The sequence below is a fragment of the Lethenteron reissneri genome, chromosome 16, assembly GCF_015708825.2.
Source record: "Lethenteron reissneri isolate LAM-NWPU_2019-01 chromosome 16, ASM1570882v1, whole genome shotgun sequence".
Taxonomy (NCBI): domain Eukaryota; kingdom Metazoa; phylum Chordata; class Hyperoartia; order Petromyzontiformes; family Petromyzontidae; genus Lethenteron; species Lethenteron reissneri.
In genome coordinates this window covers 8,838,138-8,857,386 of record NC_083794.1, presented here as the reverse complement: position 1 = coordinate 8,857,386, position 19,249 = coordinate 8,838,138, and the positions used below count along the sequence as shown (strand labels likewise).

At 46.8% G+C, this 19,249-nt stretch overlaps 1 protein-coding gene across 1 annotated transcript in view; it reads left to right on the top strand.

Moving 5' to 3' along the window:
- The window catches only part of LOC133342936 (lipopolysaccharide-responsive and beige-like anchor protein), a 281,221-nt gene that overhangs the window by 9,604 nt on the left and 252,368 nt on the right, over nucleotides 1–19,249 (top strand). The window contains 11 exon segments of the mRNA XM_061552330.1: nucleotides 5,576–5,807; nucleotides 7,297–7,397; nucleotides 8,895–8,990; nucleotides 9,841–9,962; nucleotides 10,348–10,474; nucleotides 12,507–12,626; nucleotides 13,528–13,674; nucleotides 14,970–15,038; nucleotides 15,040–15,168; nucleotides 16,871–17,004; nucleotides 18,625–18,733. Coding sequence (XP_061408314.1) covers nucleotides 5,576–5,807; nucleotides 7,297–7,397; nucleotides 8,895–8,990; nucleotides 9,841–9,962; nucleotides 10,348–10,474; nucleotides 12,507–12,626; nucleotides 13,528–13,674; nucleotides 14,970–15,038; nucleotides 15,040–15,168; nucleotides 16,871–17,004; nucleotides 18,625–18,733 — 1,386 coding nt within the window.

The window sequence follows — 19,249 nt, the reverse complement described above, 5'->3', positions numbered from 1 at the left end:
TGGATTGCTCTACTTTTCCAAGCATGCCAGATTTCTTGGTAAGCGGTTGAAGTACTGTACCCACAATTTCCCCCACCACACACGATCTGTCGATTGACCTGTCGATTAACTATAACTGTGGTGTACTCATTTAAATTTGCTGGTTGGACAGAGGCAGAGGGATTTACAAAAAAAACTTGTGCCGTTTCAACTGCTGTGCAGAGAAAAATTACCTGGTGATCTCCGAAGTCCAGTGAACTAACCATTGCACTACATTAGTGTTGTGCAATGGTAGATACTCGAATATACCCAGGGCTTAATTATCTGGCGGGTCTGTCTGGGTCATTGACCTGGAAAATATTCGCTCACCCGATACACCATATCCATCATAACTCTCGCAATGGCAGTGGCTACTAATTACGTGCCAGCGACCCAGAAAATATTCTGTGAGAAAATAAGCCCTAAATATATTGTACTGTATATGATTTGTCTGCTTTGCAAGCCACTGAATTGTAAATAAGTATTCACGGTCCCTATTGGAAGCAGTAATGAATATTTGTCTAAGCGTCGTGGCACATTGTAATACTGATAGTGGCAGTTTGTCAGTCCACTGCTGGATGAGGGCCCTCTTACGCCATACATGTTGTGGGGATTAAATGACCATACTCCATGCTGGCGAAGGTCGGGAGCATAGACACGAGAGCATAGAAGTACAGTACAAGAATGGATTTTGATGCACTGCCTTCTGCTGGCTGTGAAGTAACTCTGCAGCCTATAAGTATGTGTTACACATAAACATAATAATATTTACTTTTTATAGAGTGCCATTTATGCAACTGCAATGCATAAAGCTGCGCAATCCGCAAACACGGAGGTGCATAAATGAGTGTTTTCAGCCATTTAATTGGTATCAATGATGAGCATTTACACACACGTGGTTGGGAATCGGAGCACCCCGAGAAAGCCGACGCGTGCGAGGGGGCAACACGGTATCCCATCAAGATGGAACGGATGATATTAGTCCACGCTTCCTATTGGGGCGAGTCGGGTTATGGTATCTCAGTGCCCACGAGAAGGCAGTTTTGAAACATTTTGATTTACAGGCGTTTTGCCACCAACACATACGTGGGCGTCACCCATGCTCGTACGGTGCTGGTTCAACCCTGTTTGGCTTCCGAGATGTGACATGTACGAATTAAAAATCATTTTCTCACATTCACAATATGATGTGGGTATTGTGAGCATAAGGATTGGTTTTAATTGGAGAAATTGTTTATTATTCACACAAAGTAAATTAGCACTGTGGCCAAAAAGTAATGAGAACTCTGTGAATCCCCATCTCGAAGTGATAATCATTGCAGAAAAAAAGGTGCAAAGATGTTTACAGCTGGCTGTGTCATGCAAATGGGCTTGGTGTCCAATTATAATACACTACCATATTTTGTTTTTGATACCCTCTTATGCAGGACGATGTGTACAGGGATGAAATTTTAAAAAGCTAGATCATTCAAATGTAATGAAAGCATGTGCTCATGCGTTGAATTTCCGGAAGAGCGCTATTAGACATTTATCGTGTTACACGTCTCGCTCAAGTGTGTTTTGATGGGGACATGGCCCGCTCATATAATGCATCCTGATCCTGGGGGGGCGGCTGGTGGCGGGGGTGGGGGATGTCATCACAGTTGTGTAGGAGGCAGAGGCATGGAATGAATCGCATTCACAGCATGACAACCGATTAAGCAGGAGAGCTTTGAGCAACAATCGCGATGCGCGAAAAAAGTTCCGAATGCAAAACATTGAAGAAACTTTACGCCGCCGAGATAGTCGCGTGTGCAAACATACAGTGTGGCATTTTGGTTACATTATGCCACCCGATTACCCCACATATGGTGGCTTGGCGTACGCAACCAGGAGGAGGAGGGAACTCCAATTACATAAAATCTATTAAAAAAACTCACCCGGTCATGCCCTTGATTTTACCTTGTACAGGCATGTAACGTTAACGTGCCCTGGAAAGTCGTCAATGCTTTGGGTTCTCTTTGGCAATGCTCAGTCGCCAGAAGTTTTGAGATCACGCATTCACCAAGACGGTTTGCTTGGTTATGATTTAACCTGTTGATTACGTGTGGGCTTTATACAGTTCGGCAGTGCCGGGCATGCCCAGACTGCTTGATCGGAGCTCCATTTTCTACGTTTGTTTGACAACTTCAGTTTTGTAACCACTGCCGTTAACATAGTTATCTGGGAGAAGGTGGAAAGTGTTGTTGCGGTGTGTGGTGGCTTCAGCGGCTTTGGCCATGACAAGATCTTCATCTTGAGTTTGCTTAGTCACAGCGCACGTTGTCAACCCACTGTTGTTTGACCATACTTCACCACCCAGGTTGGTGAGGTACCGGGGAGGCAGGACTAGTTAATGTATCCCTCCTCACAGCTATTGGCTGTGACTGGGAATCAAACTCCGGGTTTAAAGGCGCAGTGCACCAACCACTGGGCCACCCTTCCGACCCCGTGAAATGTACGTTGTATTAAATCTATTTTTATAACTTTACAACACAGATCTTGCTGTTGTCAATCGGACAAATAAATCCCTTATTTAATCCAGGTGAGAATCCGTTGAGAAAGATGTGTCATTGGGGCACTTGAGAGAGAAAAAATTAACCCGTAAAAACAAAGTTTTTCCCTATAAATCCTTTATATGCGTGGCGGCTAGAGTCCTCTCGTCCTCTGGCTTGAGATGGCTGCCACCTATGGGTCAGATGATTGCCTGCCACCATTAAGCAATTGGTAATTAAATATAAAAAAAAATTCCTAAAAAGTGTAAAATTTTGGAAAAAAATTTTCACCAAAACAAATTGTCACGCACAACGAGTCTGTGTGCAAAATGTCAGCTCGATTGGATCACGGGAAGTGGGTTAAAAAACGACCGAAAGATTTGCACGGTCGTAAGCGCGCAAGCAAGCAAGCAAACTTAATATAAAGGATTTAAAAATGGTGCGCGTGAAGATGCCGCGTCTGAAGAAAAAACGCGTTAGTGTGCGAAAACTTCACAAAGCTACAAATTATGCGTTGTCAACATTAAACGCACAGTTGGTGAAACGTAATAGGAGGACTTGTTTTGAAGAATATGTAAGCAGAGCTCCGTTCTGTGTCGCCACATATGAATACAGCCAACCAGTTGGCTTTCCACACCGATGTTATCAAGTAGCATTTGGTATGGAAAGTGAGTAGACTTTATAGGATACTGTATAAGATAAAACTATTATTACCATTATGAACACATTCCTGCGGAGGGAGCTGGTAGGAACGTTGGGTTGCTCGGTCAATGGCCAGGGTTTACGGCGGCGTGGTGTATTCCGCAAATATGGCCGACTATGAGGGCGGGCACAAGCCGGCGTGAGTAGGTTAAACGTTGAGTTTTACAAGGTCACCACGGGGTGACCAGCCCCTCCCCACCCAGCCCCACCCAACCCCTCCCAGCCCCTCCCCACCCTCTCCTCCACCCAGCCCCACCCCTCCCATTTTCGGATGCAGGACGGATGGACACAATAATCCCCTGTGGGCTGGTGTAACCAGGAGGTTCCTACCAGTATTATTATTATAATTTGGGCTTTCGCTGACTTCAGGAGCTGAAGTGTTGACTGTCGCTCGCCTGTTTCATGTTGTGTTCATCTCCATACCCTTCATCGTGTTTGTGTCTCTGTGGTGTTCTCGCTGGTATGTGTTGTCCTCCGTACCATTGAGCGAGTTAGTTTTATTCTTTTGTTGCTTCTCGTACTATTTTTGATGTTACATTGCTTTGCTATGTTCACTGTATTGGGATTCAGTTTGCTGGAATGGCACTGTATGTATTAACATCATTATTATTACTAGTTGTGGAGATACACAACGACTGTATTTTTATACAGTCTTAACTTTTACCCGTAATATTTACTGGCAACGCATGATGGGTTTGTGTCAAAGCCTTGTTCGTGGCTTCACAACTGCGTTGTCTCGCAAAGAGACAACGCAGTTGTGAAGCGTCATGTGCCACGTGAACGCAGCGAGAGTGAACGCGTTCGTGTCGTCGTCATTGTGTGGAGAGGCGAACCGAAAATAGAAAAACGAAACCCCCAGGCCAGATGAGGTCTAGGGAGCGAGCACAAAGGTTCATGCAGCCGGGTAAATAAACTGGATCGTAACGATTGTGAAAAATGTACACCACGTTTATTGACCTTTTGAAGTGCAATTGAATGCAGCGGTGATTGCTGTGTTCTCAGCTCACTTCAATTACACTTTAGCTTGAGACGTATGTTGGTGCGAATTTAGGTGGTCGAAATAATTGCGGCCGTATAAATTCGCGCGGGCAGTGTTCACTGTGACACGTTCCGTGTGCGGATTTTTAAAACTATCTTCTAAGGGGCTATGATTCCCTCCGCCAGGTGTCGTGGAGTGACTATGTATGTATGTTTAACTTCTTTCGCACCGCACTTAGCCAACCGTGCTAATTTCATCCAGTGATTCACAAGGCAACCTCCTCTCTATACCGAGGAGCAGATGGTGCCAGTGTCGTTTCACCGGGGCAGCCCCCTTACGGTCCAAATCACCAACCACCGGCGTGCAATTTACACCGACTTTTGAGAGCCACCTAATGGAGCCACCACTTCTTTCGTGTGGCTTTCGAGTGACACTGAGCTTGTCTCTCCGCACCTCAGAGCCACGGTCATTTATGTCCGTGAAATATTGATGTGCATTATAAATTGCACGAGTATTATTATTATTATAACACCTGAATTGCCTGTTCTACAGTAGCCAGATCCATGATGTGTGTGCGTAATCCCTACCTCCTGGGCAATGAGCTGATCCTGTGGGAGGCCAATATAACCTGGCAGGTTTATGACTGGCAGGCAATCTTTGAGTGCTCTCCCCTTGTGCATATGAGGATTTTTTTTTACGGGCACTCTGGTAACCCTCCCACGTGCAATAATGCTCACACGTCAGCAACAGGACCCGCCTGATGATTACATAAAAAATAAAGGTGAAGCTTTGAAGCCATTGCACACATTTGCCCGAATAATGTTTTTGCCTTTTAAGTTTGCATATACCATTTTCATGTACAACCCATTTGTCAATCCACTGCTGGATGAGGGCCTGCCCATGTGCGGGTGATTTGACCGTACTGCAAGGCGGTCGGTGCGAGTTGGTGACGGTGGGGCAGCGTGGACGTGGCAGCAGCCTCGAGCGCAGGTGTTCTTCACTAATTTTCAGAGGGGGGCCACTTTCGCCGATAACACAATCAGTGTGAGGGCCGCCACACATTGGGATTGATAGCACGATGATAGGGGGTGTTTTCACATTTGTGTATTGTCAGGGACCCGCACGTCAGGGGCCTCGCTAAAGGCCGCCATAGGCCGCCAGTGGTCTGTGGGCCTTGCAATGAAGGACACTGCTCTAACGCCTCTTTTACGCACGGTGCCGGCTCTTTAAATGACTACGCAGCTTTGTGATTCAGTCACAGGCTTGTGTACGGTATATCATGTGACGTTTATTCGCGGTCCCTCAACTAACGTCGCTCTCCTCCTGCCCCTCCCCTTCGGTCTCGCCGCGTTGCCTCGCGAAGCTGGTCGGCGGGCAGTTTGACCTGGAGGCGAACTTCGTGGTGCGCGACCCCGAGGGTGTGAGCGGCCTCGTGTGCCTGCTGGACGTTTGCGACCCCCAGTGCCGCGGCGAGATCCTCAGCCTCTTCACGGCCGTGCTGCGCAAGAGCCTGCGCAACCTCCAGGCCTGCACGGAGGCCGGCCTCATCGGACAGCTCCTCCAGCGCCTGCAGAAGCTCGACGATGTCACTGCAGGCACGGCAATAAAACGTTTCCATTTCATCTTCTTGGTTCTTTCGGTAAAGTCACGTAGAATGGAAATAATAAAATAATAAAAATAAAACATAATAAAATAATTCTCACGACGTTTCGACCGCAACGCAAGCAGCCGTCCTCAGGTGGAGAACAGGTCTCAGAGTCACCTGAGGGACGGCTGCTTGCATTGTGGGCCGAAACGTCATGAGAATTATTTTAATATGTTTTATTTTTATTATTTTATTATTTCCATTCTACGTGACTTTACCGAAAGAACCAAGAAGACGAATCCCTGCAGTCACGAAAGCTTTAAATCGAAACGTTTCCATTTCAATTTTTTTTATTTCCATTTCCTCCTGTGTTATTTAGGGTTTTTTTTCACAAGCTTTTCCAAATTAGTTTCCATGGTTATGTGAAATTGGTATTGAGTGGCTGGGTGGCTGGGCAGTTGGGGATACCTACTGTTATTTATAGATAATGCGGTCGTGAATGAATTAAGATGTGTATGATTAGATGCGTGAAGTGACAAGTCTTGCCCCGCCGCCACGAATATCAGGGGGAAAGCGATGCCCTGGACAAAACAAAAACATAGACAATGTAAAAGAAAGTTTGGTTATAAAAATACACTATTGTTGATCTAGGTAGAATGATAATGAAGAAGCAGAATGGCTTTTCTTTTTTAATGTCTGTTAAAGTTTGCTGCCACGTGGACCGTGATTCGCAGACCATTGACAAGTAAGGAGCAGCGAATATTTAAACCAGCCTGTTTAAATTGCGCCATCGAGCACGGTTAATCCAAAACGCGGATAATTCGCACATTGGGTGCTTGAGGGGTAACTCTACCTCCATCAGCCCTTGGACCTTCTGGACAAAATGTTTTCCAGCTCCTTGTGTTGAAGCAAGCCACCCTGTATACCTGTTTAGACTTTCATCAGCAGCCTGTTAAACAAATGCTGCTGGGTTGCTAGGAGATATAGTCCAGAGCTCTATATGAATACAGGTGGGGGCCCATTCAACGTGAGTTCAGCAACTTTGCATTCACTTTGCATGGACAATCACAACAGGGTGCTTGCTTTGGCTTTCCAGCTCACGTAATTTGTGACCTTTATGCCTGACTCTGACCCTCACCGACTGCCTCTCTCGATGAAATAAACGTGCCCATTGTTTCTGTACAGAATCTTGAAATGCGGTCACATTAAATGAAACGGTCCTTCATCTGTCCCACTGCTGGATGAAGGCTTCCATGTTCTGTCAGTCATAGTGGTTGTTTGACCGTACTTCCGGTCAGTATGGGTTTGTGAAGTGGGAGGGCACGGGGGGGGTAGGTGTTAGCCGTGGCCGGAAATTGTACTTTAGTTGCCGGGTTCACAGTGCAGTACGCTAACCGCTGCACCACCAATCTACCCCGGTTTTATTAACCCTATCCAAATGACTTTAGTTGCTATATAAATGCAAATTGTATAATCGTATTGTGTTTGTTTCATTTCAGAGCTTCTGGTTGGAGTGGTGGGCGTGCTGGCAAGCTACAGTATCACCGTTCGTGAGCTTAAGCTCCTGTTTGGCTGCCTGCGCGGAGAGAAGTGCCAATGGGTGAGCTCAAAGCTCTGATGCTGCGGCCGTAAAAAAAGATATAAGAACCAATGATTGGGCACTGCGGTGGCGAGATGTTAACTACCTCACCTGGAATACAGGAGGGTGTGGGTTTGATTCCGACCCTGATGCTGGTATATTTGGAGTTTGCATGTCTCTCTCCCCGTGGTCGCATGTATTTTTCTCCGGGTCCTCCAGTTTTTGCCTCCCCATTTATAAATATGCATTTAGAATATTTTCCTACTATAAATGTCCACGTGATAAGTCACTTTGTTGGGCTATCATTTGCGGCCAGGTCACCTCTGAAAAAGAGCTGTATAGTCCAGTGGGCCTTACCTGGTAAAATGAAAGTAGTTTATATCAGCGATCACGAGGAAATTTCGTCCCTTACGGCAGACAAATTGTTGTTTTGTCAGCTTGATAATAGTTTTCATGTCCGCCTACACAATCGTCATTTTCAATCTCGTGAAACAAGAGATCTCTCCATACTCTCTTTGGTTCTTTCGGTAAAGTCACGTAGGTGAAAAAAAAATGAAAACAACTAAATTAAATCACGACGTTTCGGGCGCAACACAAGCGTCCTGCATCAGGTGGGGACCACCACAGCGAAAACAATCGCTGAAATATGCCAAAGAGATGGCTGTAACAAGGGATTATATCGCTAAAGCTGGCTCCCCCCCCCCCCACCCCCTCAGCTATATAATCCCTTGTTACAGCCATCTCTTTGGCAAACTTCAGAGATTGTTTTCACTGTGGTGGTCCCCACCTGATGAAGGACGCTTGTGTTGCGCCCGAAACGTCGTGATTTGATTTAGTTGTTTTCATTTTTTATTTTATTTTATTATTTTCACCTACGTGACTTTACCGAAAGAACCAACGAGTATGGATCATTGCAGTCACGAAAACTTCAAATCTAGAAGAGATCTCGCCACTTGTTTTTTTTGTTTGCCGTAGCTGACGAACACATTTATGGAATTGCCCTGCAGTGTGGTTGCTGTGGCCATGTGAGGTTGTGGTCATTTACATAAGTGTGCTTTAAAAAACGCGATGTTGCATTGGCCCTTAAGGAGTGTGTAATGGAAGAATATTCCCTGATGTCTAAACACTCTTCTGTTGCATCTTTCATAGCCCAGAAGTGATGCAACTTTTGCTCCGCTTTACGCTGGACAAAATCAATCATGATATTCATACAACGGGAAGAAAAATAAGCTCCTCGCATGTTAATGAGCAGACAACTTGCAAATACTGTGATTAATCACCTTGCTATATTGATAGTTGGCTCCTCTTCCTTTGTGTGCTTGGTGCTGCATAATGCTCCTTCGCCCCGTTTAGATCTTCTTCCCAGCCAACCGGCTGACACAAGTAATTCGCACGGCGATAACGAACCGATGATTGAAATGAACGGATGAGTGAGCGAGCGAATTATAGGTGCTGATTAAAATGGACCGTGTGTTGTGTGTTGTTTTTTTCTGGCCGTGTGGTGTGTTGTGCCCTAAGCGCCGGCACGCCGTCAAGCTGCTCTCGGTACTCAACCACATGCCCCAGAGGCACGGCCCAGAAACGTTCTTCAGCTTCCCCGGGGGTAGCGGATCCGTGAGTTCCCCCCCCCCCCCCCCGCGACGATTGAATGACTCGATCGCGGTGTTTGGTTTTGTCTAATTATCTTATAACGTTTTACAATGAAATATGAGTTTTGCGTTTACACTTTCCTTCACCCGAAACTGGAATGTTTTGATTGTTTGAATTATGTTGTGCTGTTGTATCAGTTATTAATTTTTGCTAGTTGACATTTGATTTAAATCGTACGGAGCTGAAAGGTTTTTTCGGGTGGCTAATTTTCAGGCATTCGTCGCTTAAACGAATTTCTTCGGTTCGCGATACAGATAGGTGATTGTATTCTTAAAATATATCATGTAATTTGTGTTATGCAATTGTCTCACTTCACCCCAGCAGCCCCTAGAGATGCTGTCCTTTAACGCATTGCTATAAAAGTATTGATTGCAGAATCGAGGTTTGACCCTAAAACCTGACAATTTATTCTATCATTATCACTGGCCAATTGTTACATGCCTACTCGTATACCAGTTATTCTGGAATCTGGCAGGTTATGGGTGCTTGAAGATTTTTGTTAGGTGTACTGTTAACTGATGGTTATTCGGTGCCCCATTTTGTCTGAGTTATTGTTTAGAACCTCTATACCAGGGGTCGGCAACCAAAATAACAAGAAGAGCCATTTCTTTCCAATTCGGTCAAAATTCAGTATTTCAAGAGCCGCAATGCATCTGAGTACATACGTACTCATCGTCAAGAAGCAGCCCGTAAAGAGCCGCATGCGGCTCCGGAGCCGTAGGTTGCCGACCCCTGCTCTATACAATATAAACAGACCATGCTGATTGTCGTGTGTGTGGTGTAATGTGTGTGTGTGATGTCCGTGTACGTTCAGGCTATCGCCCTGCCACCCATAGCACGCTGGCCGTACCAGAACGGGTTCACCGTCCACATGTGGGTCCGCATGGACCCCGTCACCAGCCTAAACGCCGAGAAGGAGAAGCCCTACCTGTACTGGTGTGTGCCGGCCCGCTCGGCCAGAAATCCGAGGAAACTTCCTCTTCCCTGCGTTCTTTGGAAAATCTTCCTTGAAAATTTCATTGGCCACAGAATCCACGTAGTGATTGCTTAATACTGGGTCGTGCCGCATTGTTCCTCTCTTTCTCCTCTCGTCCATATTTTCCTGCCATGACCTCCCTCCCCCCCGCCCTCCCACCCTCTGTCCCCATTACCCCCTTCTACACTAATGTAAGCCCCCGTGTTTGGAAGCATCTTGAGATGAGACGTCATATCAGGCGCCTTGAGTTGCTGAGGCTTTCAAAGCAAGCGGCACGTAAATGCGAAGATTATAACGTGTGTGTGTGTGTCTTTGTCCGCGTGTGCGTGGTGGGCGCTGGTTCAGCTTCCGCACAAGCAAGGGTGTCGGCTACTCCAGCCACTTCATGGGAAGCTGCCTCACTGTAACCGCACTCAAGTCCAAGGGCAAAGGCTCCCAGCACTGCATTCAGTACGACTTCCAGCCCAAGAAGGTTTGGCGCTTCTCATGTTATTGTTGCAAATTCCGGTTCCAGGCACTTTCACGGAGAATGGGTGAAAATTACAAAATCAGTAGGAGCCATTGATTTCTTTCTTGCAGGGCCCCTGGCAGTTTTGGCATTGAATTATGGAAGCATATTTATTTTTTTAAATTGAGTTTTAAAAATATATTGTTTGGTCAATTCCATCCCAATTGTGCTTTCAGCGACATGTCATGGGACAAACAATCCATTCGAATCTCTTGCAGAGCAGTGCATTCCTGCGTTTTAGAGAATGGGCCAAGTAAGCGGATATCACAGAGCAACTACTGAGATCCCTTCAAGTCACCGCCGGTCCACAATATTGGGGAGAGTACATTTCCCAGGATCTCAGCTGTGCCAGGTCAGCACTTTGACCTCCGAGCCAAATTGTCCAACTCTTTATTATGATGTTGTTGCTAATGCTGGTGCCAGGCACTTGTGTGGAGAAAACCAAAAAAACATTGGGATCCACACAATTATTTCCTGCAGGGAATTATCAATGCGGCCAATATGGATTTTAATATGAGTAAGAAGAGTCCATTATATACGCTGGTATCGTATTCTCCAATCCCAAATGTGGAAAATTATTGAAAACTTAAGATGAAAAATTCAACCGTCTTCGCATAACTACGGCGCCGTGGGTCTCGCATCCAGCCGCAGCATTGATTCCCAACGAGCCTCTGGCTGGTTAAGTAAAGGCCACTGCATTTAATTGCCCTGCTGCGGTTGAGCTTTATTTTATGGCACGTTTCGTGCTCTTTAAAAAAAGAAACCCAGGTGACCACACTTGCTCCCAAGTGCTTAACTTGTGAACCCAACTGTGCACGGAACTCTGCAGGCAGGAACTGCGCTGCCTGAATGCATTGCATTATAAATGCGATGTGGCACAGTGTGATTGACTACGTCCCGGTATATTGTCAGCTGTTGGGGAATATATATATTTCTTCCCCGACCCACTCCAGCCATACATTTTTGATGCGACTGACCGAATAATCTATACAAGTGAGATTCCCACAGGGCTCCGTACAGGGCTTTGGGCAGGCGTATGAATTCTGGAATGATTGACGTCTGTAGGCTTGCCTCGTGAAAATTGGCACTGTGGCACAAACAGAGTTTGCGATGATATGTGTGCCGCATGTACCAATCATTACTAGTTTATGCCAAATGGTTTGTTTGGCCCGAATTGAACTTTTAAGTTGCTGCTCTGTAAAAAAATGTAAAAGCACCCACAGTGCATCATGTTTTTTCCCATATTTGTGCACCTATATATAGTATTTGTGTGTGCAATGCATGGTATGTGCATTGAATCGTACGTGTAAGATTTAATATTTTACTATTTGTTCTTTCAGCACTGTTTTTGGCTGAACCGCTGACACGTTCCATTTCGTTTTTGTCTGCTCCTCTGTATGGATTCACATCACTCTTCCAACCACTAAAGAAGCTACTATTCACTACGATGCCAACTCTTAAATCTAGCCGCAACCCTGAATTGCCACACACTGTCGAATCACCGCTGGGTGAATCACCCTATTCGAAATGCACACTGCCCAGCTGACAGTGCCATGTGCACAGGTATGTGTACCACCCTTGTGTCACATTGCTAGACAATTGCCATGTGTATGAGCAAAGTTCAGGGACTCCTCTACTTAGGAAAATTCGACTTACGACCTTTCAGAGATATGAACAAACCTGTACGTATGTGCAGTTACCTGTTCGGACCGAGTTGTAAGTTAAACTGCCACGCAATAGATGGCAGTGGTGGCATCTACGTCTCCAGAACATGAAGAACCAGTGGCATCTACATCAACAGGAGATTATACAACTTTAAAGCCATTCCCCGTGTTTAGTGTACATGCCGTACAACATGTTTGGAATCGACAGGAGTGAAGTTGGACTTACGAACAAATAGATTTACGGTCAGTCACCTCTGGAACCTAACTCGTTCTTAAGTAGAGGAGTGCCTGTAGTTCATCTTGTGGTGCCGCCTGCGCGTGTGTTCCGACAGTGGTACATGATCACAATCGTCCACGTGTACAATCGTTGGAAGAATTGTGAGATCCGCTGCTACGTGGATGGCAACTTGGTGTCGTCGGGGGACATGGCCTGGTACATCAGCACCAATGATGTAAGATTTCTCTTGAGGTTTATGTTTGAGTTGGGTGATGATATGGTGTTTGTTTCATGCCTGGAGTCGGCCGCTCGAATGAGCATTGCGTTATATCAGAATTCTGAACTTTTACGATTTGTGGGCAATGTATAGCTGGTAAGTCTTTTTAGTGAGTGAGTGTTCCTGTACAGCTATATTTATAATATTTAAAACCATGTTTTGGTTTAATTATTATTAATATAATTTGTTATCATTGTTGATATTAAGTTTGCACCGTGTCTTCTTTTACGAGTTTTCCATTGCGAGAGACATTTATCTTAATTGGCACTCGCCTGGTTGTGAATATACTTGTGTTTGTATAAATGGGTTCACTTACCATATGTAGATCACACACGAATGTTTGTGTGAAAATTACCCTGCGAAATTTAGTTATTTGTCATATAAATGTAGTATACATACAGTGTGTATATACTACATTTATTCATAAAAAGTTTATATTCCTTTGCTTAAAGGAGAAGTGGGCAGTTCTCATCTCCTCTGACAGTCCTGAGCCATTGGAGGAAATTCCACATTTCTTTGGTGGGGAAGAGTCTTTCCAAAATAAAACTGCTCTTCGACTTCCATAATCCAGACCGTTGATTAAAAATAGCACAATCTGAACCACAATCGTTTTTTTTCTCACCAACATGAAACTGTGTTAAGATGTGAAATAAAAGCAGTTCATTGTCACTTTAGTAACTTTTATTGCTTTGAAGGTGGTAATGATCGATGGCTCCCGTCCTGACTGAGCTCACACTGCTCATCCTTCCTGCTCCCCCTACCTCCTCCTCGTGGATCCCCGCTTACCCCCACTTCCGCCCCCTCCGCTTCCCCCCCTCCCGCCACCCCTGCTGCTCCCCCCCCCCCCCCCCCCCAACAGACGTTCGACAAGTGCTACCTGGGCTCGGCGGACAACATCGACGCCGACCGCACGTTCAGCGGGCAGATGTCGGCCGTCTATCTCTTCAGCGAGGCCCTCAACGGCTCGCATGTGGCGGCCATTTTCCAGCTGGGGCCCGGATACAAAGTGAGCAATGCGTCGCGACTTGCGTGTGCTGGGGTGCGGCTGTCGGCACAAGCACCGAGGACATCGGCAAAACACAGCCCGCCCCCCCCGCTCGAAGCTGGGGGTAGCGGCTGTGCTTTTGCTTTGATTTGGGAAAGGGACTTGGGTTCATAATCAACGTTTTTGGGTTTAGATCGCGTTATTTATAAATGTGTCGTAACCCTCCACCACCCGACACGGCCAATCAGTAAAAAAGTGTCACGTTGACAAAGGACAAGTAGTTCACTGCTTTAGCCCACCGGTGTGTTGAAACGTGAAACCACAACATTTACAATTTGAGTACGATGTTTCGCTGGTAATTGCATCCAGCATCATCGGGCAAATGCCCGATGATGCTGGGGTTACGACACATTTATAAATAACGCGATCTAAACCCAAAAACGTTGATTATGAATAATAGTTGGTCGCGAAAGCCTACGTGTTAAAGGGACTTGGGTTGTTTGGCCGGTGGAGCTGATTTGTTTCAGTTTTTGCCAGGTAAGGCTCACTGAGCTAAAGAGCTCTTTTTCAGAAGTAACCTCGCCATGAATATCATGTGGAAATTTATCGCAGCCAAATACTCCACGCACGTTCTTAAATGTAGAGGGAAAAATCGGAGGACCCGGAGAAAAATCCACGTGACCACGGGGAGAGAGACATGCAAACTCCAAATATACAGACATCAGGGTTGGGATTGAACCCACGGCCTACTGTATACCGGGCGAGGTAGTTAACATCTCGCCACGGGGTAGTAAAACTCTTGCCGTGTGGGGCTGCACGTTGGGATAAAACGTGGGAGCGAGAGCGATGGTGTTTGACGTTGCTCACTTCCCACTGCTCATACGGTGATTTATCCCTTGTCTGGCTCTGAGGCAGCTCCAATTCGGATGCAAAATTCCCTTCTATCATTGTCTATGTTGATTGGTCTCTTGTCCAGTGAGGCTGAATGCTAAACATGTAAAGATAATCTATTTGTCGGTAAAGTAATTTCTTACGCTCATGATACGTGAATGGGATTGTGTTTGTGAAACTTAGTGGAATTATGGGTCAGTGGTGTGGGATATATTGACCGACTCTAAACAAAACTCTACAAATGAGATGGAATAAACAATAAACTATACGGAATAGCTGAAACGATCTAAAATCAATTCCTAAATGGAGACTTTTTTTCATCGTGTTGGTGGCGGTGTGAATCGTTCTCACTACAACTCGGGAAAGCAAATTCCGCGCCCATGGCCTTCACCCTCTGTCCTCCGACCCCTCCTCGCACACCACAGAACACCTTCAAGTTTGAGACGGAGAGTGACCTGCACCTGCCAGAGCACCACCAGCTCGTGCTGTACGAAGGGCCGGCTCGCCGGCTCCCTGGCCTTCACCTACAACGCCAAGGCCACGGACGGGCAGCTGTGCTTGGAGTCGTCTCCCCGTGACACCACGTCCATCTTCGTGCACACGCCGCACGCCCTCATGCTGCAGGCACGTCGCGCTGTCCGCTGCACACCGCTGCGTACAGCCATGCTGCATCGCACACGGTGCCACGCTGCGTTGCGTTATAGAGCTGCGTAATAGCGCTATGCTGCATTGCATTGTACCACATGCTACCACACTGGATTGCATAGTGCTGCATAACACAGGTCCACGCTCTGCACGTCACGGTACCCCGCTACCCAGTACTGCGTAACACAGCACCATGGTACTCTTCAGAGTAACTCGATAAGCTGCCCAGTCTTACACTGCACCAAACATTACGAAAAGGTGTGTGTGTGGTGCAGCAGAGTAGCCCTGTTTTGAGAGTGGGCCACAGGTTGTTGCGTCTACCCTTGTGCGTCTATTATAGTGCAACAAACGAGAGCCGCCCACTTGCTGCTGCAAGCATTCCGCTGGCAGAGTGGAGGGGCGTGATGACTAACGGCATTCCGTGTGTCTTCACCCAGGAGACCCTCACCGAGTCGTTGATCCTGCATCGGGATGTTTGGCTAATTCCCATAAATGAGTGTTTGGCATGTGGGAGGAAACCGGGTTACCCCGAGAAAGCCCACCATGCATACAAAAGTCTTATCGCTCAAAGCTCCACACAAAGATAGTTTCAAGAAGGTACCCCCTGGTATATACACTGGCATGTTTTTGCTGCCTGGCAGTCTACGCCCACCCACAACAGCTGGCATTTCCACACAGTTTACCATCGGAGTACAAAGCGCACTCAAACCCCGCTTAGCTTCCGAGATGCGATGAGATCGGGCGCATTCAGGGCGACGCATTCACAGTCTCGTGAAGTGTGGCCGCATAGTTTAGTGGGCAGCCAATGCTCCATGTGGAGCCAGTTGGCACCGAGTTGATGACTCGGCGTTTGCCGCTGTCCAGAAAATGCATTCCTGAAGGGCGCTAATGAAGCGTAACGCCTGCTGTGACGTGACTCGGAGGAATATGCCATTGTGAGCTGGTGACGCAATAAAAGTCCTGCTTTTTTTTCCAATTACCGATGGCACCCCCACTCTCTACTCCCTTACTTTAGTTCTTCTTCCCCTACCTTCCCCATCCCAGATAAAAGTACATGCGCCCCGCTCGCGGTCCCCACTCGGTGGGGCAGTGAGCCCAATCTCCTCCCTCCTCGAAATTCTGGAGCTTGTGGTTCGGGACTTCTTTCCGGGGAGTTTCTATACCCCCTCCCCTACGTCGCGGTTCATGCCGTGTATCGGGCACCGACTGAAATATTATAAAAACGTAATTTTTTGAATTACCGACAGCTAAATCATACGGGCGATGGAGCAGTATTTTATTGGTTGGCGCACTGCGCTGTGAACCCGTCGATCTCGGTTCGATTCTAGGCCTTGGCTAAAATAAATTGCGAGTGAAACTGTATCTGAACCGGTTCTAGGACCCCCTCCTTTACCAACTCGAGCGGTGAAGGCTGGTCAAGCAACACCCATGACCGACACAGTATGGGGAAGCCTTTGTCCAGCATTTCACTTAAGGCTGTAATGACATGTTTATTAAAACACATTCTACCATTTACATATTTACAGTTCAATGGGACCGTGAGAGATCGCGGCGTTTTGGGTAGGCCTTCCCCTAGCAGATGCTCGCGATGAAATAATGATGACCATGTTCTTGTGCGTGATGTTGTCGCTGATGATAATTAGGAAAATTAATAATGATGATGTTCTCCTGTGTGCCGTAGTGCGTGAAAGCGGTGGTGACGAACCCGATCCACAGCGCCATGCACTCCATCGGCGGTGTTCAGGTCCTCTTCCCGCTCTTCGGGCAGCTCGACTTCCTGGAGCACAACAGTGAGGAGATGAACACCTCTGTCTGGTGAGAGCTGACCGCCGCGGAAATCGCTCACCGCAGTCAGTCGTGCGACCGGGCGTGCTGGTGCGCGTACCTGCGGTCCGGCGTTTTGGGGGCAAGGGTCGGGGGATCATGCCAGTGGCGGCACTTTTGAGTGAGCAGCAGAGGTCGCAAACGGGTTTTGATTCCTTACTCGTACCCGGCCGCACCAGGGTCGCAAATGGGTACCTGTACCCGTACCGGCCGGGTACGGGTACCCGTTCCCTACCCGTACCCTACCCTAAATGAGTGACATACGGTTACTCACCAGTGACTCACGGCCTACCCGTACCCGTACCCGGCCGCACCAGGGTCGCAAACGGCTACCCGGTTACCCGTACCCGGCCGGGTACGGGTAGCCGGGTATCGGGTAGGGTACGGGTATCGGGTACCCGGTTGCGACCTCTGGTGAGCAGCTGGTGCAACCGCACCGAGATCAACGCATCTGGCTACAAATATTGGGGAAATGGGACAGGGTCGGGGGGGGGGCCTAACTTAATTCCTTGTCCCAGGGCCCATTCTAAACACGATCACACAGATTTGTGAAACTCCCAAACCCACTGGTTTGTAAAGTGGCCACAGGCTATGGTAGTGCAGCAAATGGGTTGTGAACTCCTGTGCCAATGACCTTTCGAGTGGTTATTCCAACTCTGTCTGGGTACTCAGGTTCTCTCTTACACGCAAAACACTGCTGAATGGAACTGGTCAAACATCCCCAAAGCTTTGCTCAAAAATAGAACTGAGACTTGGTGAGGCTTTCCTGAATAAACACATTTCTTATTTACAGCAATGTGCATTGCTGTAAATGAGTTAATGTGGGTGATCCTCTGTTTATAGTTATTTCTGGCTTGTGTCAAAATCCATACTTTAAAATGACGTGCTAGGCCATGATGATAATAATAATAATTATAGTGAAAAGTGATGACATTGTCATTTATTTTGTGATTTATTTTGTGATTTATTTATCCTTTTACTTCAAGCTGACGAGCGTCAATTGTGATAGACATCCATTGTGAACAATGTGTGCTCAATATTAAGGGCACAACTCGTTATGCGCTGTGAGAATATGTAAACATGTTCAAATGTTTCTTCATGCAAATGAAGGCGGAGAAAAGAAATTAAGAAAACATTACTGTCACGAATCTAATTTATCGCAACATATTCAAAATGTTTTGTCAGTCAGGGCTCTTACATTAAATTTATTTTAGCATATCACAGGTGTGAGGGCTTTGCCTAAGATGACGTTTTTATTTGATCAGTTTTTTAAATAATGGTAATTTATTCCAACACTTGGGCCTTTCATTATTATTTACACAGATGGTATCTCAAATATGATTATATCTTGCTGTTTCTGTACAAAAGTGCTGAAACGCAGTCACATGCAGTCTCTCTATAAACCCACATTGTGTTGTTAACACTCACTCGGAGATCCAGACTCGCATAGAAACCATTAAATGCACACAGAGACCAATCGATTCTGAGACCCATAGACTCGCACACAGACCTACGACTAGCTGTCCTTTCCACAAAATAGAGAGAGATGTGGTCGCATTTCCACGCTGTATAGATCCACATTGTGCTGCATTCGTATCTCCCGCTGTGCAGTGGCACCTTGCTGGCCTTCCTGCTGGACTTGCTCAAGAGCTCCGTCATCATGCAGGAGCAGATGGTGTCCAGCAAGGGCTTTCTGCTCATCGGTGCTCATCTGGAGAAGGTGACCATGCTGCCGGGCGTTGGCGCTGGCTGGGGGGGGGGGGGGGGCGGGCTCGTGCTGGGATGGGTTTAGCCCTCCGTTGTGTTTACCGGTTGTGCCGCGTTTTGTGCTGCTCGAACCCTCTCCTCGTTCCAAACACAACCGCAAGTCGCTGATTGGGTCCCGTTCACCGCCGGATCTCGGAATGCGCGAGTGTTTTAGTGTTCGTTTTATTTAGAGGGGCATAGCGCCGCTGATTGTAAAGATAATTGTACCCACCGCAGAGAACCGTAGCGACACGACCGCACTCTCTACGATAGCTAGCGCCGAACTGTGCTACACGCCCTCCCATTCTGATGATGTGCAAATTGGAAGTAAAACTGATGGCTTACACGTACGTCATTGGAATAGGAAAGAGTTAATGGATGACGTTTTGCTCCACGGAGGGCGTGTGCGTTCTTGACTCCTCACAATCATCGTTTGTTTCCTTATGTTTGAAATATTTTGTTTTTATCCACTTGTATCGCAGATGTTCTC